Below are 22779 nucleotides of genomic sequence, written 5' to 3'. Positions count from 1 at the left end.
CTCTAAATGATACATAATTGTTTTAGTATTTTTGGGCTTAATATCTATAAGTGAAACTGTGGGGGTGTGTGTGTAATTAAAGTAATAATTTAATAAAATAATTTAATTTAAATAAAACACAACTATCAGATAAAAATCAGTTAACGTAAAACCTAAGTAAATAATAACATGCAATTTTACATCAAAATGTATTTTTAATTTGTAATACTGGCGCTAATAATTATTGAAGTGAATACTATTAGTAATAATAAAAAGTATGACCAATGAAATCATAATTTAGACACGTCATATACACAATAACCCATAAACTTAGAATAATAGCGTAATAGAACCTGTGTGAGAGTGAAATAACTAACCTTACACAAAAACCTAGGTGAGACGGAATAGATGGACCGTGAAACCGCTTTGAAACAGTTTGGACACTTTTAGTGTCCATTAGTCTCCTGTGAAATTGGATTTTAATTTTAGTGTTTATCGTAAGTAATTGAGTTTTAACGCATATTAATTTAAAAATATAATCGTGTCGTGTTCTGTGTTAAATTGTATTGTTATCTACAGCAACAATCCAAATAATGAAACATTAATTCACAGCTTAATACTGATTCTTCTTGGTGCTTATTTTCGTAGAACATAATATTCACTAAAATATTTTGTATACGCAGTAAACACTCTTATTTTCTGAAGATTATATTGATTAAAAAAATATGTGTTAGAAAATATAATATTTTATACCTACGTGAATATGATGACGCCGTTTATCAATATTTGTCATAGGGATTGTTTAAAAGCAAAATACTACATGCTGCACTAACTCACTAACACATCTGTAAAACTAGCACACATGAACATTTTAAATTTAGTCTCGCCGTAATGAGGAGAGTGTTTGTCTATTATGCTCGTATACTAAGTTAATGCAATATTCGGAAACATTTAAAATAATGTAAAGAGGATAGCCTGATTCTGACAAAAAAAAACAGCTAATGTTTGTCATATGCGCGTTAGTGTAAACATGTTGCGTAAATCACTGTCAAAACTTAAGACGCTTTCGAGATTTAATAACATATTATCTGCTGCCTTGTAATAGTTATTTATGCAACTGTTGTGTAATAAGGGGTATTAAAACACGAATGTGGGTTTATCAAACGAGGTGAAGCCGAGTGTGATAATAGTATCACATGAGTGTTTTAATACCTAATTATCAACAGTTGCATACAAGACTTTATCTACACCCAGAATATGAATCCTCTAAAAGACTCTGAAACAGTTAGCTTACTGCTAACATTAAAATAGGCAGTCCTAGTAGTAACCTAATATCATCCATTAAGTACCTACTGATTATATTCAAATAAACTAAGTATTAACGAAATAATTATTTATTTTATTCGTAATTTACATATTGTATAGTGCAATCATTATTAAAATTCACTTGAATATTATGGCTCTTTTGCAGCGTTTAAAATATCTGGCATTGTGCTGTCAAAATATGAATCGGTCATTTTTGGTAAACAAAACAATAAAAATATCGAGGAAAACTGGCGGGGATTTGGATAACCTACATTTATTTACGCCGCGTGACATTCTGGTAGTGTGGTACGCGCGTAAACGAAAATGTTCTTTTTTTTTAAATTCATACAGATATCACGCATCGAGAAATAAGAATGTGGCTGTCTGTCTCTGCGCATGAAGGGATCGAAAAAAAAACAAAGGAGTTTTGTAATGAAATTCAGTACACCATTACAACACTCGTTTGGATGATGTAATGGTTATTAGGTCATTGGGTGTTTTAATGTTGGCAATAAGCTAACTGTTTTAGAATCTTTAATAGAGGATTTAAAGCATGGGTGTAGATAAAATATTATAATATCCTTGTAAAATAATCTTTAATCTATCCATTTAAAACTAGGCGACGCCGCACCACTTCTACACACATCATCCTTATAATCGTCTTCCACTATCCTGTGCCGGAATCTATCCTGACTAGAATTAATTTCACCCAAAATTTCCAACTCTGCCACAGATAATTCTTTATGCCTCTTTCCCTTAAAATCTTCTATATTAATCATCTGTGCGTTTGGTTTCTTAGCGTCTGTAGTCTGTGCGTTTTTCTCGCCATTGAGTTCAAGTTCCATAGAGTCTATAGCTCGATGGAGTTCGTTCAATGGATTGCCGGGTCGTTTGTTTAGGAACCCGTTGTTTCTGTATGATATTGGTTCCACAGTACTGTCCTCTATAAATCCGTTGTTAGTAAACATTTTTAGGGGTCCTCTTTTGTTTTTCTTGATTTTGAGCTGAAAAAAATCTATTTTCATTATCCAGGAAACAGCTTTTAAACTCTTATGCCAGATTAATTTTTTGGGTACCACTGAAGATAATATAATATACTGGGTGGCCGAGAAGTTGACGTCCAAAGCTAAAGCATTATTTAGCTAAGCATTTATTGGCCAATGTTCTGGGATTTTTTTTAAAAATAGTTAGAAGCCATAGGCATTTAATTTTATTTTTTGATACCTTGAACATTTTCATGAATTTAGCTGGAGAAGTTATCTTGAACTTACGACTCAATTCTAAACTAGTTCCGCATTGTCTAAACTATTCATAGTTTCTTATGTGGTTATTGCAACTGTAGTTAGTAATTATCAACAGTAAAATTGTTCAACTAAAAGTGTACAAAAAAAATTAGAAAAAAGTCCTAAACCACAATTATCGTAGAACATACATAGGGGTGATTCGGATACTCATCACCATCTTTCACCGGCTTTCAAATTTTAGATTTGGACGTCAACTTCTCGGCCACCTGTATATGTTTATATAGCATACCATAGGCTTAGAACATTCTAGCGTTACAGATGACCGTCAATATTCAAAGTACTAAGGTAATGCCAAGCGTGGCTGACTGCTTACGACTTGTGAATCAAATTCGGTTACAGTAACAATAAAATTGGTTGAAGTAGGCGTTACTTTGCGGAAATTCATAATTATACAAATGATTTAAGTTTTCTTTAGTGTTAAATTCCGCCAATATTTGTTTTTAAACAATTAGACACGTGTTTCGAATCTGGAACGAGACTCAAATTTGCCAGATTTTGGCGAGACAACACGTCCTAAGTATGCCTCGTGTAGAGGCGAAACACGTGTCTAATTGTTTAAAAACAAATATTGGCGGAATTAACACTAAAGAAAACTTAAATCATTTGTACAGTAACAATAGCTTGGCTTCTTTCTATCTTGCTGTATCTCCGTAAGAGATGTTGTTATCTGGACTTGCACCCTTTATTTGTATATACAGTAGTAGGTATTTAATTTACTTTTCATAAAATAACACACACGATGTTATTCTTTGTGTCAAACGGTTCTGCGTTGTAGTCGGCATAGCATGTCACATCACACCAGGTAAACGACTTGTTTGCCACGTGACGTCATAACAGAAATAAATTAAAGGTTAATTAATTTTATAAGTTGTCTAAAATTGTTAGTAGATTATTCTACTACCAGTTATATAGTCTGTACATAAATTCTGTTACAATTTGAATCTTCTGATGTTTTTTTCGATATCGTATTTGAAACATAAGAGCTAAAGACTAGCCCTCGTCTAGCCAAGATCTGAAGCAGTTACAAATTATGGTCAGTTTATGCGGCGGGGGATAGGCTGTCGAGATTAACTGCCGCACAACGATTCAAGATTATTTTCGCAAAACTTCAAAAATTAATACTTATTGTATTATAATAAAAACGTTATAATATAACGGTTATATAATACTGACCCGACAGACGTTGTTCTGCTCATAATAAATAAAAATCTCTTGCGGATGGAATTTTGAAAAATTCTTATCTGACCTCTACTCGGTGAAAAGAATATTCCTACCAAATTTCAAGACTTTTGCTCTAATGGTTCCAGAGATATCGTGATGAGTGACTATATACGTGGAAATCTCTTATATATATAGATTATATTAAATACTTATAAACAAATTTATGTAATTTAAAAAGTGAAGAAATATCACTAATGGGATTAAATATCCCGCATCAGATATAAATTTTGTTACATATTTAAAAATAAAACTTATAATTAGGTCCGAGCGAAAAAAAATTGAAACACATGCGTGTGTGACACTAAATATCGACCACTCTTTGAATTGACCGCTCGGCTACCAAAACATCCCCCCCTGCTTGAAACTCTCAATGAACGTCATGTTCGAGCAGTGGCTAAATTTCTCATAAAATAGCGAGTAAATTTACAGATTCCTGCTGAGACAAATGAAAGCATACCACCGGTATGGGCAAATATTTGTATCTATATTGCTTTAATTTCAAACCTCAGTAAGTTTGTCTATGATCATATTATGTCCAGCGTTAACTCCAATGCCGCCAACCTCTTCTATGCTATTGGATCTGTGGAACGGCCGCAGAGCAGAGACAGCTCGTGATACTCCCACCTGTAAACATAGCATGTGTTAATGGCTTCAGCCCAAAAACCGCAATCTTGAGATTGAAGAATTATATTTCCCGACTCAGGGGACCTTCAAGTATAGAACATACTCCCAACTTAAAGACCGGCAACGCATCTCTTAGCCTCTGGTTTTACAGATGTCCATGCGTGGTTGCCTCGTCTCTTCCCATCAAGTGACTCTTGTCCGTTTGCCCCCTTTTATATAATATACTCGTATAAGAACTCTATAAGTCTGTATTAGGCTTTGGCCATTTACGAAAGTTCAATATTATAATTCGAGGAAACTTTCAGGATATATTATCACACATGGCGTAGGCGTGTTCACGACTATTATCTAGAATTAAAAAACAGGTTATTTTACAAAACAATACATTACATCCCGTTATATTTTATACGAGGATACAGTACTTATCGTATGCAAGGTACCCAATGAAACCCATGTATAGATCATGGATTTATTAAAAAATTTGCAGTTGATGAGTTGCTCCGCTATGAACTTAATTGAACCCAACGCTAATGGAACGCGTGGAAAAAATGTGCCCACTACTATAACCAACCTTTCCATGCCTAATCCGGTGATCACATAGATCTGCGCCCAGTAACTCTTCGTAGGGGTCCATTCTGATGGGCAGCACCTTATCTATCAGCCACAGCAGCAACATCGTCACTATCCCGGCCCACATCATCAGACATACTGCTGTCAACGTCTGTACACCTAGTAGGTACCAACCGCCGCCTGTACAATAAAGATATCTTTGGACTAAGGTAATGAACTTTTTGTAGAAGAAGTAGAATATTAATCATTTCAGAGAGGGTTATGGAAGAGCACAGATTGATAAAAAAGAGTACCATATACTATTTTATTTAAAAAAAGTCTCCATAAAATACATGTGATTATAGTGGCCTGCATCCAGGAAAGCCTGAGTCTTGCTTTTATGCAGAGATATTACCTAGTGCCCATGGCTGGCGTGTGTATATGTAAAGAGCCTACTCAATGAGTGCTTAAGTGATAATCTTAATATAACTTAATAGTAATACCAGGAACAAATAAAAACTTGTTAGCCTACCTATGGTTTAGTCGAGTTAGTAAAGATTTGTTGTGCGATATGCTTCTACAAATTTGAAATTCAAACGAATAATATATAAAATAAAATAGAATTGTTAAAAGAAGTTTAGATGATAAAGGTCGCTACAACATAAACGACTTTCTTAATTGTACCACAGATTAGGAATGGATATATCGCCCTCAGGCTATTTAAATAATAAATTTTATTATTACGAAATTTTATTTATGTAGAAAGAAGCCCCTGGAGTTAAGGAGTCCGTCTTTCTCAGTTCTGACGCATAACTGTTTGCTGTTTAATAAGTTAGTTAAAATTCTATTTTGAATAAAAATATTTGGATTCGAATGAATCAACGTCTCTTCGTGTTACAAAACGATAGAACCTGCGGGTGCTCCGAGCTTCGTGTAATATAGCGCTTCTAAAAGTCACGAAAGTTCAAATCCATAACATGAGGCGGACGGTACCTTTAAAAAGTCCTGATCTTCCGTTTGTGGTCTCCATTGGTATTGGATTGTCAGCAAACAGTCCGACCGCCACCACTCCTGAAATGACGTTTATCATGTAACTAACTTCCGCGACATTGTATGTCTTCAGATCCAGAAAGAAATAAATGAAAGGTGTATTAAAACAGTCTTTTTTAAATATATATGAGGAAGGAAACAGGCAACAGACTCAAGTGATGGAAAGGCAACTACCCATGGACATCCGCAAGACAAGAGGGGGGTCAAGAGATGCGTTGCCGGCTTTTAAGATCCCTGAATCTTATTTTAATAGACCTATATACCGCTACATCAAGAAAAAAGATTCCTATGTGATATAACAGCAAGTACAGGAGACAACTGGCAGAAACTCCGCGAATACTCTTCAAAGAAGGAAGTGCATATATTGTCACAATTCACAGACTTCATCATTGTGAACATATAGTTTTTTATTCATAAATTTTAATTGAACGAGTCGGCCCAAACCTCATCTCACCTGATGCTAACTGTCATCATTAACCATTTACACTATAGTCTAAGCTCTGATTCGTAAGGTATTTTTTTACTTTTTATGAAAATAAGGGACGAGATGGTCGTTCAGTTGATGGTAACTCACACGCCTTGCCCATTACATGCAGTGCTACTCAGGATTCTTGAAAAATCCAAAAATTCTGAGCGGCACTACAAATGCGCTCGTCACCTTGAGACATAAGATGTTAAGTCTCATTTGCCCCGTAATTTCACTAGCTACGGCGCCCTTGAGACTGAAACACAATAATGTATACACATTACTGCTTCACTGCAGAAATAGCGAGCAAAGGAGCCTCCCACTCCACCTTAGCTACAAGTCGAATAATAAAGAGATCAACAATCCCTTGTGTCTTCACAACTGTTGTTCGTCCTGACCCAGGGCTGCTGGTGGCTTAGGATTATGCATATTATTACCTTAATTGCTTGCAGGCGGTTTATTTTTTCCTGCATGATGAGCCAGTTGCCTGGATAATTCAAGCCATAATAAAATGGAAGGTGCAACATTACCCCAGAATCCACAAGCCCCATGCACGGCGGAGGCGCCCACAGGATCGTCTACCCTGAGCCGGTCAAACAGCTGAGCACTCAGTGACGCTATCAGCGCTCCTATCATACCTATGATCAGAGCCTCCCATGCTCGATATAGGAAGCAACCAGCTGAAAAAAAAAACATAATAAATAGGGATGAAAGGCAAACATTTGGCTGTCGAAACGATAGAGACTTGTTGAAATTTTTTGATGACAATAAGGGACGAGACGAGCAGAAGGTTCAGATGATGATGCACAGGATTCTTGAAAAACCCATAAAATTCTGAGCGGCACTACAATTGCGCTCATCACTATGAGACATAAGATGTTAAGTAAAATTCTGAGCGGCACTACAATTGCGCTCATCGCCATGAGCAATAAGAGTTTAAGTCTCATTTGCCCAGGTATTTCACTAGCTACGGCGCCCTTCAGACCCAAGCACAATGATTCTTACTGCTCCAGAAATAGGCACCGTTGTGTTACCCATAATCTAGCGGCATCCTGTGCAAAGAATCCTCCCACTCCAGTTTTTGAATTGGCGACAAATTTGACTTCATTATTCTTTTGGTGCAATGTTTTTGAACAAAGAAAGAAAAACCATTTATTCTGCAACATAAACCTAGTAGCTATACAAGTACACTTATTTATTAATTTATATTAAAAATGCAGAATTGGAGTTCACCTCGGCATAATACTGATCATAGCATCATCATTTTTTTAGAGGAAATATTAGCTGAGACCTTTTTTCGATTTAAGATCACTCAAACAACATACCGTCGCTCTAACGTGGGAGATACAATCGTCAGTTCGATAAAGCCAGCTGCAGCTCCGACTAAAAATGGGAAGTTAATTCAAAAATCGGGGTTCCGTCCTCAGCGATATCCTCCCCCAAAAATTAACTAATTGTAACGAAACTATGGATACTAAATCGGAGTGAAATATTCTGTATCGGACTATTTTGATTCCTTCGCTTATTGTTGTCTATGCATAATAACCCAATACCATATAAAATGAACTATGTTGACTATGTCGTGGTCTTCCCACGCATCTCTGCAACATGCAACTATTGTAGGTTTGACAACGAAAAATATTGATGTGAAATTTTGTGTACATACGTATCTATATTATAAAAAAAACTGAGCTATTCCTATAAGATGACCTTATACTAGGTAGGTACAGTTTTAGGTTAATAGACAACCCTAATGTCGTCAGAAAAGGTAAGAGTCACGCGATAGAAAGAGAGGAACTTCAAGGTGAATAAAAATGTAGGTTAATAGCGCTGTGCGATCTGAATTGCAACTTATGTACGGCCGAAAGAGTCCCTATTTCTTTAATTGATTTTGCGGAGTGAGCCTTCTGTACTTGTACTATTACATATTCTTTATATTACATTGCCAATATGTAAATATAAAATTACAAAAATAAAATGATTGCCCTAAAATTAGACTACAATCTGTGAGGCTAGTTCTAAGTGTAGGTGTTTATACATCACGAACCAGTAATAGAAACCAGAGATCCCAGGATACTGTTCATAAGGTCCATCACGTCAGCCCGGCCTTTGTTCTTCAGCAGCGTGAATCTGGCGACAAAATTAGTATTATAACTCATTAGTTATACTACCTGTATGTGTAGAGTTTGGGGTCCGTCTTTATGTCTACGGGTAGGAGATAATATATGCAACTATATACTATATTATAGACCTCTTTTTATACGAAAATAAGGGACGAGACGAGCAAGACAACCCGCTAGTGGTAATTGATACGCCTTGCCCATTTCAATGCAATGCCGCTCAGGATTTTTGGAAAACCTAAAAATTCTGAGCGGCACTACTATAATTGCGCTCGCCACCTTGAGACATAAGATGTTAAGTCTCAATTGCCCAGTAATTTCACTAGCTACGGCACCCTTCATACCGAAACACTAATGTTTTCACATTACTGCTTCACGGCAGAAATAGACTGTTATCTATAACAATTTCTTCAATATATAGGTACTAATAATAATATAAAAACGGCGTTGTTAACTTTATTCGTTAGTAACCACAATAGGTACAGACCTCCATAATAATATATCGTTGGAAAAGTCTTGATGAGAAAAGCTTAGAATCGTTGAGTTGAAGACCACCAAGGTCTTCGGGATCAGAAGGTATTTAGATTCAAAAGTTTCCCATAGTTGCATTGAAAATGAGGTTTGTTAACTATAAATCAAAGAAATTAACAGGAAATCCAGAAACTGGACATGCTATTTCAACAAATTGGAGCGTTTTTCTAAGTTGTAACTACCAGGCATGCATACACGGGCAGGAGACACGCGAAGGAAGAGCGGTTCGTTAATTAGTTTACCTACTAATATTATAAAAAGGACGGTTTTTGTTTTGTGGGTATGTGCCATTATAAATAATAAATTTTGAGTACAGTGGTGTAGTTTTACTAAGCAACAAAGGCTATATTTAATTTATAAAAAAATTGATTCCTACAAAAATAGTATATAACATTGAAAAGTCGTCATTGTTTTGCAGAGTGAACACTTACAGAGTGAGCTTTTATATATTTATTTAATAAGATAGGTGAAGTTATCCTGGATCGGGACCATATAACTAAAAATAATTGCTAAAATATTGCCAGGCGTAATTTTTTTCTAAGGTGAATTTTTTCTACAATAAACTTATCATTAATCTTAATTAAATAAACTTATTAATAGTCCCAGCAGTCTATAAATTAATTTCAATGTTTTAAAAAATGGCTATGTATATTCAGCTGTGGAGTAGTAGGATTTACGACAGAGCCATTTTTTATAAAACATTCAAATTAATTTATAGATAATACTGAACAGTGGCTGGGACTTTATTGTAGAAGTGTATACATTTACCCTTAAAGGTATTATGTATCTTATGTAGCCTACTAGAATTAGTTACAAGCAATGCCTTATTTCTGGTGTTATAATAATGAAAATCACTACTAAGAGCAAAAAGGTGACGATTTTTGTGAACGTACCTAAATTAAATTTTCATAAATGTACTGACAATGAACAGTCATAATATTTATTTCTTTAAATTTTTCTTTGAGAGACTGTCTATAACCAAGCTAATATATAGCACGAACAGCTCTCTTTTGCAGAGCAAACACTATATCAATGTCAGCAGCATGACCCCACAGTAAAATACCATACGTCATGATGCTGTGAAAATAACTGAAGTACACTAATCTAGCGGTCGCAACATTCGTGTATTCTCTAATCTTTCTAACTGCATATGCCGCAGAGCTGAGTCTATCTGCTAGATGGGCAATATGTGGATTAAAGCCCAAAAAAAAGGCATTTTATGCCTTTTAATCAAATTTAGTAACTTACAGCAGACCGAATGAACCTCCGCCGAACGACCCCATCATAGTCATAACCGCGGCTCTCGCTGCGTACTGCCATTTAGCGCCACTTACCTGCAATAATAATGCTGTAGTCATACTAATGATTTACTTAATATTACGGGTTGAAGTAAGAAATTGTCGATTTGTACTGAAAAATTGAAATTTGTTTTTTTTTTTTAATTTAACATATTTATTTCATCATCACCAGCCGGAAGACGTTCACTGCTGGACAAAGGCCTCCCCAAAGATTGTTGAAATTGACATTAATTAACAGGCTGTCCACTGCTTACAGGGTTCATGAATTTTACATGTTTGAATCTTGTGAATGACTTTGATATTACACTAAACTCTATTTCAGTGAGTAGGTAACTCTATTTGAAATAACGTACAAAAAGTTTTTCATTTTATTATACCTACTTGGTAATGCTACAGCGATACAATACCTATAATTAATAGTAAAACATAAATAATTATGACATGGCTAAAAATGGATCATACAATTATGTTATTAACAATGCAACATTAAATTTGATAAACGATCCTTTATTAATGTATGTATGTGTGTTCTTGTTGTGTGTGTGTAGGTGCAAGTACATAATATAGTACTATGACGTATTTCTGAACTTTGTTCATAAGCTTAGCATAAGCCTCTCAACTATATATGAAGTCCAGGTTCATTTCGTCAGTACACATTCCATCACTAACATTTCTATCACCACTATAATATTTATGTTTACCTGGTACCAATGAAGTACATATCGAAATCGTCGGCAGTCTGTCCCTGACGTCATAATATAATAATGCGTTAATATCTGAATCATGATTCCCTTAAAACTGATGGTTATTAACTTTTCTTCACTTATGTTTTCCTGGTACAAAAGATAGATAGCTGAGCTACTGCTCCGTGAGATCTGATTAGAGTGTACAAACGAACAGACAAATACATAAATCTTATTATATATAAGTACATTGTGTCCCGGCATGTAGTAATAAAATTTTAGTAACTATGACATTTTCATCGGCGATAATAATACATGGGGTATTATGGGGTATATTATTGGGGGTCAATTCCAAAACCCTACCAGTGTTCAGCTACTTTTATTTTAATCTTAGCAAAATTCACCTTAACTTAACTAACGTATTTTGAAGGCAATGGTGTAGAGTGATTAATACTATAAAAAAGCTGGCAAACAGCTTTTTTTTGTGATTGGCGAAGGGAGTATGTTTATTTTTTACAGTATTTTAGCACATCGGTTTTATTTTTAAATTATATAACCGCATGTAAACCCCTTATAACTTTTGAACGGCTCGACCGATTTAATCGCGCCTGGCGCCATTCGAAAGGGCACAATTCGGACCGGAAGTCTTTGAGAAATCTTAAAAAAACTACGAAAAAGAATTTTTCTAAATGTGGTTTTATTGGAAATGTTTTAAAGCGGGTTTATCGATCAACTGAATACTGCGTGAAAATCGGTTTATTCACTCAAAAGTAATTGCGGTTTAAATTTTTTAAATAGGGTTTTATTTAAGTTATATCAGACTAACATAGAAGAACTAACTCTTTGAGTTCGAAGATCTAAAAATAACACAAATTATATTTTTGTCCTCGAAGAGCTCAAAATTGTCAAAAGTACAATTTGAAACGTTTAGGTATAGAATTAGCAGCCGGATGTTGCAAGAATGACCTCTAGGGTCAACCGTTTTCCTATATTTTTTTTCTATAGCCGGTACAACGTCTGGCGGGTCAGCTAGTATTTTGTAAACCATTATAACAATCCCTTATAGTTGTACGTAGGGGAGAGCAGGTAGGATTCGTACACAGGGAGCATTCGCGTTCCTATGTGTTTATGTGTGGGTGCAATATGGACTGTGTATTAGGCTGGAATGGAACTTGTAACCAAAACTAGCTTATTTTTGACGCTAGATTCCTTCTTAGTACCTTTCCATTTGTTTATCATACTCTTAATAATATTCCTATTGACCTGTCTCTGTGTATATTCTCTCTGCATCTTTTACCGCATATAGCATAGAGAGTGCTAAGAGTTGTTCGGGTTAATACCAGCAGTCACCTCCGGACATTACGCCAAAATGAGAAAATTATCCGCATCAATTTGTTCTACAACAACCACGGCATTTTACAACCACGCGTTTTCTGAGGATCTTCTTTAGACTTCCATGGTGCAACCCCATTTTTGACAGTCGTATTATTATAAAACAGTTGGTTGAAAGTTTTCATTTTATCATACATAAATACCATCTAAGATAAAACATCTTAGATCATTTATTCGTCTAGATAGACTATGACAGCTGTGAAAACGTCGAAAAAAATTGAGTTTAGGGTTAACCACTATTTTGAGCAATGCACGCACACTAACACAAAGTCTCATTCAAATCACGAGTGTAAGTCGTAGCTTACACTAAATTAATAAACCTTGCCTGTTTTTGTCGGTTGTCTAACAGCACGAGACTGTATCTAAATGTATAAATTATCTAACATGTACATAATGCTCACATAAATCAATCATACATAAAGACCTGGAGACATGAACTAAGAAGCAATCAATCATTTAATTAACATTAAAACACGTAATTACCCAAGCAAATGGAGACCAATAAAAACGTTTGGCCACATAGTAAGAAAATTACTGCAGTTAAACTAATTTAGAAACGGCATTAACTTGACAATCATGGCTAATGGCGCCATTACTAATGCAATTTAGTGATGATCTCCGTTTAAAGCGAAATTACGTATTCATGAGCACGTTTTCACAGTAAAGAGTAGGTAACAAATAGTTGTCAATCTTAATATTTACATTGTCAAACTTCACTAATACGATTCTTTGTGTGTGATGTCTTAAACACAATACAGTCAAACTTGACTGTCAAACGTTACAGATATATTTGCGCGGCTACTTACATTCATAAATTTATTCTATTTTATGGAAGAGGAGGTGATATGAGTGGTATACTCCTGAAACCTATCATCATCATCAGCCGGAAGACGCCAACTGCTGGACAAAGGCCTCCCCCAAAAATCTCCACGACGATCGGTCCTGTGCTGCCATTATCCAACGTATTCCGGCGATCTTGACCAGATTGTCGGTCCATCTCATGGGGGGCCTACCAACATTACGTCTTCCGGTACGTGGTCATCATTCGAGGACTTTACTGCACCATCAGCCATTCGTCCGTCGAGCTATGTGCCCTGTCCACTGCCACTTCAGTTTCGCAATCATTTGGGCTATTATCATCATTTGTCGGTGACTTTGGTTCTCCTACGGATCTCCTCATTTCTGATTCGATCTCGCAGGGTAACTGTAATAGGTACTTCGAATTGACATAGAACCCTCATGGTTTGAGATTTTTGAGAGAAATTTTTTATCACATACCTATGTAGTTCTTCTTTTAAAAAATGTGCAACATTCGATTATCGACTTTCAGTTTTTTTTTTATTCAGCTTAGCCAAGAAAGATGGATACTTCGAAAATTCGAGTGATTTTTGAGTATGAGTTCCAACGCGAAAATAGCGCGGCAGAAATAGTTATATATATATATATATATATATATATATATATATACTAAGATAAAAAGTTTTCTCCTCAGGAGGCAATACAAAATGTTTTCACACAGTTTGTCGAATCTATATCACCACAGTTATATCGCGAAGACATAAATGACCATCCTATTAGATGGCAGCAATTTATGGATAATAATGGTAATTATTTTAATTAAATAAATATATTAAATTAAAAAAAAAAACGAATTTCAATTTTTAAGTACAAATCGGCAATTTCATACATCACATCATGATTTTTTAATACGATTTCCGACAGACGGCAGAAACAGAAAAAGTTGCGTTTGGAGATGATGAACGCATAGTGACATTTTTGTTTAAACGCTTTCGTGATGGAAACTTTCATTTTAACGTACGAAAGAAGACCGAACCACACACAATAACAATGAATTGAAAGAGATTGTTGGAAGCCAATCCGAGTCAAACTACCCAGGGATTAGTGGTTTCACGTTATCTGGCCAACAATATTGACACATTCAAATCAATCAATAAAATAATGTAAAATGGGTGGGTAATAGTCAAGCAATAACTAGCAGTGAAACAGCCCCGACTCATGAATCGATCTTCACCATTATTGTTCCATGATAAGGCGAGACCTCAGACAGCACCAGAAACCGTTTTAACTCTACAGTAACTGCAACTAATAAACAATTCGTCACCCTCCGTATTCGCCAGACCTTACTCTAACGGACTACTACTTTTCTACGTGATACATAGTTTTCTTCTCAGGAGGCAGTACAAAATGCTTTCACAGTTTGTCGAATCTAACAATATATATATATAGATATATCAAAGTCAAAATAACTTCAATTAGGCTTAAATTAAGCGCTTTTGGATCGTCAATATAAATATTTCTAATTATTACATTATTAACATAATAATTATTGTATAATAACGTTTTCATGGTGTAATTATCTGAATTAATTAATATAAAAATATTAATTACTCACCCCGTATGTACTGCCAGAGTTAAAAGCAAGCCATCCCCACCAGAGCACGAAGGTCCCCATCACTGCATTGACCGGATTCCCCAAGGGCAGGGGAGCGTAGCCCTTGGCGTATCTTCCTAGTCGAGGGCCCAGCATCAGTGCCGACGCGAACGCTGATGAACCACCTAGAACGATTGACAGTATGAGATGACTCTTGAGTAAAGTATGGAAACGATAATAGATCTCACTCTATTATTAGTTCTTAAATGTGATTGACGAGTTTCTTCCCTGTGCTTCCCCGGGGCATAAAAAGAATAGGGAAGTTTCAGTAGATGATAAAAATGTATGGATAATATGAAAACTGTAAAGGGAGGATGAAACATGCTGAGTTCCTTGCCGGTTCGTCTCTTGGACCGACGGCTTCAAAATAGACAAAGGGCATTTACCAGTCGGAGGCTCCTTTGTACAGGATGCCAGCTAGATTATGGGTCGGCGCATTCTTCTGCCGCGAAGCAGTAATATGTTAGCATTATAGTATTTCGGTCTGCAGGGCGCCGTAGCTAGTGAAATAACTGGGCCAATTAAACTTAACATCTTATGTCTCAAGGTGACAAGTGCAATTGTAGTGCTGCTCAGAACTTTTTGTTTTTCCAAGAATCCTTAACGTTACTGCATTGTAATGGGCAGGGCATATCAATTACCATCCATCAGCTGAACGTCCCGCTCGTGTCGTCCCTTATTGTCATAAAAAAAGTAAAGTAATGACATTGGAAATTCTTGTATAGCTAATAAATAATGGAGTGAGAGTAAATTGTTTTGATACATATAATGCATGGCATAAAAAAAACGTAATGTGATATTTTCTGGCGATTCCCATGAGAGCGTGGCAATGCCTTGGGTATTAGCTGTTAGAATACAGTGCCAGTTGCAGCACACTTCATACACAACCTTTGAATATCGTCGTAAGTTCGTGTAGATTTTTCACTTACTTTTCCTTCTACATCTTGGTGTTACGGTACTATAATCGAGTCTCTGGATCACAAATTGATATTATTCAATAAAATGTTTAAACTTTTACCAATAAGATGCACGGGCCCCGAGCCGGCGATATCAACTGCACCCAGTTTGTTCAAGAAGCCATGTTGTCCCCAAACCCAACCCGCAGGAACACAGTATACTATAGTGTTCAGGAAAGAGAACAGGCAGTATGCTTTGAAATTACATCTGGAAGAAGAAATAATTTTGTTGGAATAGAACTTAGGTAATTTTCCAGTGTTCGTCCGGGGCAGTTCTGCTACCATACCTATTCTGTAGTTGCAGTATAAATTTCTGTATGAGCAGTGTTCATCCGGGGTGGTACTGCTACGACACATACTTCTGTAATAGCTGTGTAACTAACTGTATGTGCAGTGTTCGTCAGGGGTAGTACTGCTACGACACCTATTTCTGTAATAGCAGTGTAACTAACCGTACGTGCAGTGTTCTTCCGGGGTGATGGTGCTATGTCACCTATTTGTCACGAATTGAAATTAAAGCTATCCTATCTCTCATGTTGGATCCAAGTGCATACAGTATGCAAAATTTGAATTCAATCGTTTCAGTAGATTAAGAGTTCATTGCGGACAAACAACGTGACTCGAATTTTTTATATAGCGTGGCGCTACAATGATGACAACTATAGGTAGTGAAATCTAGTAGCTGCGCGCTAGCGCAGCGTACCCACTGGCACGTACATCGTATGCGATCGCGTAAGAGTGTAAAATTCTGTTTCTTAAACATATAATTTGCTTGTTTGAAAATTTTTAAAGTTCAATTATTTATTTTAAATGTAAGAATATTTTTTTTACGATTAAGTTTAGATACGTGGTCGCTAACTATGGACGTGGTCGGTAAGTATGGGCCTTATGAGAAAGCTCATGGTCGGTCAGACGACAATGGAGAGGGCTATGCTCGGAGTTTCCCTGCGAGATCGAATCAGAAATGAGGAGCTCCTTAGAAGAACCAAAGTCACCGACAAAGCCCAAATGATTGCAAAACTGAAGTGGCAGTGGGCAGGGCACATAGTTCGACGGACAGATGGCCGTTGGCCATAGCCCCCCCCCCCTCTCAGATGGACCGAAGATCGCCGGAATACGTTGGATCAGGGCAGCCAAGGACCGATTGTCGTGGAAATCTTTGAGGAAGGTCCTTGTCCAGCAGTGGACGTGTTCCGGATGATGATGATGAAGGTTAGATAGCTCTACCCGTGTGCTGTCTTGTGTTTTCCTTGGTCTATCTTACCTTTCGGCCATAGCTCCGCTGACGATGGTCGTGGCAGTGGTAGCGAAGGAAAGTTGGAACAGAAACGAGGCGAACACTGGTCCCATGAGAGCGTCTCCTACCGGGGGGTCCAGGAGGAAGTCCCCAACTCCTATAAACGGGTTCGAGAACTTGCCCTGGCCAAATGATAGCCCGTAGCCAAATATCCAGTACGTCAACCCTGAAAGGAAACATAATTAGTTTTGAAGTGCAACCTTTTTATGCGAGGGCTTTGGAATTCTAATCCGCAACCATTGTGACACTCAAAGTCAAAAAAACTTTATTCAGTTAGGCTTAAACTTAGCGCTTTTGAATGGGCAATATAAATATTTCTTTTAAATTATTGAATCTAACGTATGTATCAGATAAAGCTCGTGAGAAGAACATACAAGAAACTCAACGGCCACTCTTTTCAATCAATGAGTACCATGTAATGTAATAATTATTTATCTACACCCATGCTTTTAATCCTCTATTAAAGATTCTGAAAGAGTTAGCTTATTACCAACATTAAAACACCCAATGTCGTAATAACCATTACATCATCCAAACGAGTGCTGTAATGTTGTACTGAATTTCATTACAACACTCCTTTGTTTTTTTTCGATCCCTTTATGCGCAGAGTTTTAACAGACAGCCACATTCTTATTTCTCGATGCGTGATATCTGTATGAATTTCAAAAAAAGAACATTTTCGTTTACGCGCGTTTTACACTACCAGAACGTGGGGCGCTGTAAAAAAAAATTGGTTATTCGAAACCCCGCCATTTTTCTTGAAAAAATGAGCGATTCTAGGTTTCACACCGCTGGATATTTTAAACGCTGTTAAATAACATATTATTCAAGTGAATTTTATTAATTGCACTATACAAAATGTAAATAACTACTAAAATAAATAATTGTTTCATTAATACTTAGTTTATTTGTATATGATCAGTAATGGATGATATTAGATTACTTCTAGGACTGGCTGTTTTAATGTTAGCAGTAAGCTAACTGTTTCAGAATCTTTTAGAGGATTCATATTCTGGTTGTAGATAAAGTCTTGTATGCAACTGTTGATGATTAGGTATTAATACACTCATGTGGTACTATTATCACACTCGGCTTGGCCTCGTTTTATAAATCCATTTTCGTGTTTTAATACCCCTTATTACACAACAGTTGCATAAATAACTATTACAGCAATAACAAATTGCATTAGCAATTGCTGCACCCTGGTGTCGCGGGGAAATATAGCCCTTACCGACACTGCATTAGTTCCATTGGCGTCACAGAATTTGATCGCGGCTTCCATCGCATATTTTCCTTTTTTTTTAAATGACAGGTATCATCATTATATTCAATCACTTTGACAGAAAAAAAAGCAAATGAAAATTAGCTGGTAACAAAAGAATACAGCTGGAAAACAGGTGAGTGGTACCTACAATACTAAATTGAATTGTGAAAATGAATACAAGTAGATACTTTAACTTTTTTTCATATTTTCTTATATATTTGTGGAAAATTAGCTGTAAATAACCCAAATCATAAATTTTTAATTACTGGATTACTTATTTCTGAAGCGCAGTGGCCTGAATCTGACTGTATATAATGACTGAATATACTCCTACCAACTAGTGCTGACAACGGATAACGGATAACATTTTTATTCACTGTAAAACTTTATAAATTATTTAGTACAGGTCAGTATGAAGTAGAAAACTTACAATAGCATTCAAATGAGTAAAACAATATTCATTAACAAAATTTGAACATTAATTTCAACTATCTTTATCATTCAAATAATCTTTCACATTATAATAGGCCTTAGATGTTAATTAATTTTTTACAATACATTTAAATTTTTAATAGGTTATATTTTAATATCATTTGGGAGTTTATTATAAAATATAACACAATCCACTTTAAAAGACTTAGCAATTTTACGGAGCCTAGTAGATGGAATTGCGAGTTTATATTTGTTTCGAATATTGACACTATGTACATCACTTTTCTTTTTAAATTGGCTACAGTTAGGTGCTTTGGTTGATAACGTACAGGTAGACGTTGTGTATATTGATTTTGCTAAGGCTTTTGATAAAATATGCCATAAGACCTTATTACATAAGCTTTATCGACTTGGTATACACGGCGATCTTTTTCGTTGAATATAATCCTACAAAGAAAATTGTTCTTAAGCTGTTGTCTTAGGTGGACTACTTCGTGTTACAAATCTATTCCTTCTGGATTCCCACAAGAATCACATTTGGGACCATTACTATTTATATTATATATTAACAATATGAGTGACTATATAAAAAAAATCTAATATACTTTTATATGCTGATGACACAGAACTTTTTAGAGTTATTAAAAATGTAAAAGACTGTAATTCTCTTCGACTGGATTTGAGTAGCTTAGAATATTTTTGTTATATTGCTATATATATTAAATTGCTATAAAAGATGGTTGCCCATCTTTTTTTGAACACCTATAAGTGCTTTGTCATCACTTTTAGTAGGAAGCGATTACCAGTAATGTTCAATTACAAACTGTGTAATAAAAAATTGACTAGAGTTAGTTACTCATATTCGTGACTTAGGAGTTATCATGGATTCAAAGCTGCCTGTTTTTTACCTCACATAGATCAAATGTTAAGCAAAGCATATAAACATTTAGGTTTTATGTTACGAGTTGGAAAACCACTTAATAGGCCTTCTACGCATAATATAAAAAAAAATTTTTAGTGTTTAAGGAGTCACATCTAATATGCCTGTAGTGTTTGGAGTCCTTTCCATATTATCCATACAAACCGAATTGAAAGTCTACAGAAAAAAATTGTAAAGTCACTAGATTATAATAGTAACTCTAGGTACCCCAGCTACACCGAATCGTGTAACAATATTATGAAATTAAGCGATCGCCGAAACTCTTTTGATGCAATGCTACTTTATAAAATCGTAAATAATCACGTTGAAGCTCCTTTACATGCACTTTGTTTTCAAGTTCCCAAATAAATATATATAAATAATAAACTTGTCGAAGTAAACCTTTGTTCGTAGTTAAAAAGAGGAGGAGGAAAGTGTTATGCTGGAAATAGATATATAAGGCGGACATGCCGACTTATTAATGGAAAACTAGGCGACTTAGATATTTTTAAAGAATGCTTATCCAGTTTTTGAAAAGAATGTTATAACTGTGCTAAGACCGGCGCCCGCGTCCACGGCAACAGGTAACAAAGGCGGCAGCACCTTTGCCTTCATGTTCGAACTGTCAGAGCTGATCGACATTGATGAAATCACAGCCCTGGCCAGCAGGCTCGATGCTGTCCGGGACGACCCGCCGTCGCTCCTGCAAGTTATGGCAGACAACGGCAAAATATTCCGTGCCCTCACCGATATAGGGCGAAAGTATAAAAACATTCGCGATGCCTAATTACGTAAGCGGACGGGTTAAACCACATACGCTCCGTATAGCGTATTTTAACGCCCAAGGCCTTAAGCCTCAACTAGACTTGGTGAAGGAGTTCGCTCACGAACATCAATTAGACCTATTCTTAGTGCAAGAGACATTTCTAAAACCACGTATACGCGATCCGCGTATCGCTAATTATAACTTAGTCAGGAATGATCGCACCACCCGTATGGGCGGCACCCTCATTTATTTTAAAAGGTCTCTACACTGTATACCTATAGATCCTCCGGTCCTCACTAACATCGAGGCCTCTGCCATCCGGGTCAGTATGGCGAATCACCAGCCGATCACTGTTATTTCAGCTTATCTTCCGCCCAACAAAAAAGTATTATACACAGATATAGAAGCATTACTCGGCCACGGAGCTGCAGTCATAGTGGGTGGCGATCTTAACGCCAAACACTCCAGCTGGAACAGTAGAGCCACAAATAGAAACGGAATCTTATTAGATTCGCTGACAGATACGCTGAACTTTTCAGTAATAGCACCCGACGAACCAACACATTATCCGGATAACGTCGCGCACCGACCCGACATTCTAGACGTTGCGTTACTTAAGAACGTAACGCTCAATGTAAATTCAATCGAGGTTTTTCACGAATTAGAGTCAGACCACCGGCCCGTCGTCCTAAATCTAGGCCCACCGGTCAACTTTCAACCACCGACGAAAACAGTGATCGACTGGCAACGGCTGGAAAAGGATCTCGAGTCTATCAAGTCCGACGACCTTGACCTTATACCGGACGTCATCGACTCGGTCGTCACGGCTCACAGTGCTATCTCTCATGTGACGTCACACATACAGAATAGGATCAAGGCCTGCTCCAGGCAGGTTCCGACGATGCAACCGCATCGCCTAAACCTGCCTCCAGAGGTCAGGAACTTACTCACACAGAAGCACAGAGCCACTAGACTTTACGACAGGTATCCGTCGGTCGAGAATAGGCGCCACCTCCGCTACCTACAGCGGGTGGTACGGGAACGTATCGCGGAACTCCGCGGCGAACGTTGGGACTGCTTGCTCGGCAACCTTAAGCCATCACATGTGGCTTTCTGGAAGCTGCCTCGCGCGTTCAAACAGGAGCCGCCCACTGCCATGCCTCCTTTGGACAGACCGGGACGGCAGCCGGCGCTCGATGACGATCAGAAGCCTGAATGCCTCGCCAATAGTCTCGAGAGTCAGTGCTCTCCAAATGCAGCAGCCGACCCGACACACGTTGACGAAGTTGATCGTGAAGTTGAAGGTCGCTCCGCTCTGAGCCCTTCAGGCGATGTAATAAAACCCACCTCTTACGAAGAGGTGAAGCTAATCATTAAGGAGCTTCACTCTAAGAAGGCCCCGGGGCCCGACACTATAAACAATAGGGTTCTTAAAATCCTACCCTCGACTCTTATTACTTTATTGGTTACCATTTTTAATATTCTATTGTCTAATAGCGCGTTCCCCGAACAATGGAAAGATTCCATTGTTATCGGTATCCCAAAACCCAATAAACCTAAAGCTAATCCGAGTAGCTATAGGCCTATTAGCTTAATTAACTCGATCGGGAAACTTTACGAAAGATTAATTCTCGCGCGTCTTAATCATTACATCGCGGAGCTCAACCTGATACCCGACACTGTATGTCAGGTATCAGGTTCAGGTTCGGGTATTCGGATTCAGAACCGCTCACTCGTGTCCCCAGCAGGCTCACCGACTCACCGAGTACATTCTCGTACGGCGTCAACTTCACGCTACCACGGCAGCCGTGTTTTTCGATGTCGCGAAGGCATTCGACAAGGTATGGCACAACGGCTTAGTATTCAAGCTGTATCAACTGGGAGTGCCAGACAGGCTCGTGCGCATCATACGAGCCTACCTTACTGATCGCTCCTTCCGATATCGAGTAGAGGGCACCCTATCCTCACCCAGACCCATCAGGTCTGGCGTGCCACAGGGTTCAGTCCTCTCTCCCACTCTTTTCTCGCTCTTCACGAGCGACATTCCCAAGTTTCCGAATGTCCAGCTCGCTCAGTACGCTGACGATACGGCACTCTACTTTGGCTCCGCTCTATTGAACCGCTCAACCTTGAGCAGGATCATTAAAGTGCTTCAAGCCGCCGTCGCTGAA

General features: G+C 37.3%; 1 protein-coding gene across 3 annotated transcripts in view; it reads right to left on the bottom strand.

The window, feature by feature from the left end:
• Positions 1–88: 88 nt before the first annotated feature.
• LOC126975386 (putative ammonium transporter 2) overlaps positions 89–22779 on the bottom strand; it is a 37204-nt gene continuing 14513 nt past the window's right edge. For all 3 annotated transcript variants that reach the window (XM_050823262.1, XM_050823263.1, XM_050823261.1), the window contains exons 4-13: positions 17195–17393; positions 15993–16138; positions 14936–15099; positions 10398–10483; positions 8546–8628; positions 7029–7178; positions 5976–6053; positions 5005–5183; positions 4314–4433; positions 89–2288 (exon numbers count right to left, since the gene is read on the bottom strand). In XM_050823262.1, coding sequence (XP_050679219.1) covers positions 1881–2288; positions 4314–4433; positions 5005–5183; positions 5976–6053; positions 7029–7178; positions 8546–8628; positions 10398–10483; positions 14936–15099; positions 15993–16138; positions 17195–17393 — 1613 coding nt within the window. In that variant the 3' untranslated portion in view covers positions 89–1880. The remainder of the gene's footprint in view (positions 2289–4313; positions 4434–5004; positions 5184–5975; positions 6054–7028; positions 7179–8545; positions 8629–10397; positions 10484–14935; positions 15100–15992; positions 16139–17194; positions 17394–22779) is intronic.

The sequence above is a fragment of the Leptidea sinapis genome, chromosome 35 (assembly GCF_905404315.1).
Source record: "Leptidea sinapis chromosome 35, ilLepSina1.1, whole genome shotgun sequence".
NCBI classification, from domain to species: Eukaryota; Metazoa; Arthropoda; class Insecta; order Lepidoptera; family Pieridae; genus Leptidea; species Leptidea sinapis.
Note: the sequence above shows the minus strand (reverse complement) of the source record. Positions and strands in the feature narration are given on the sequence as shown.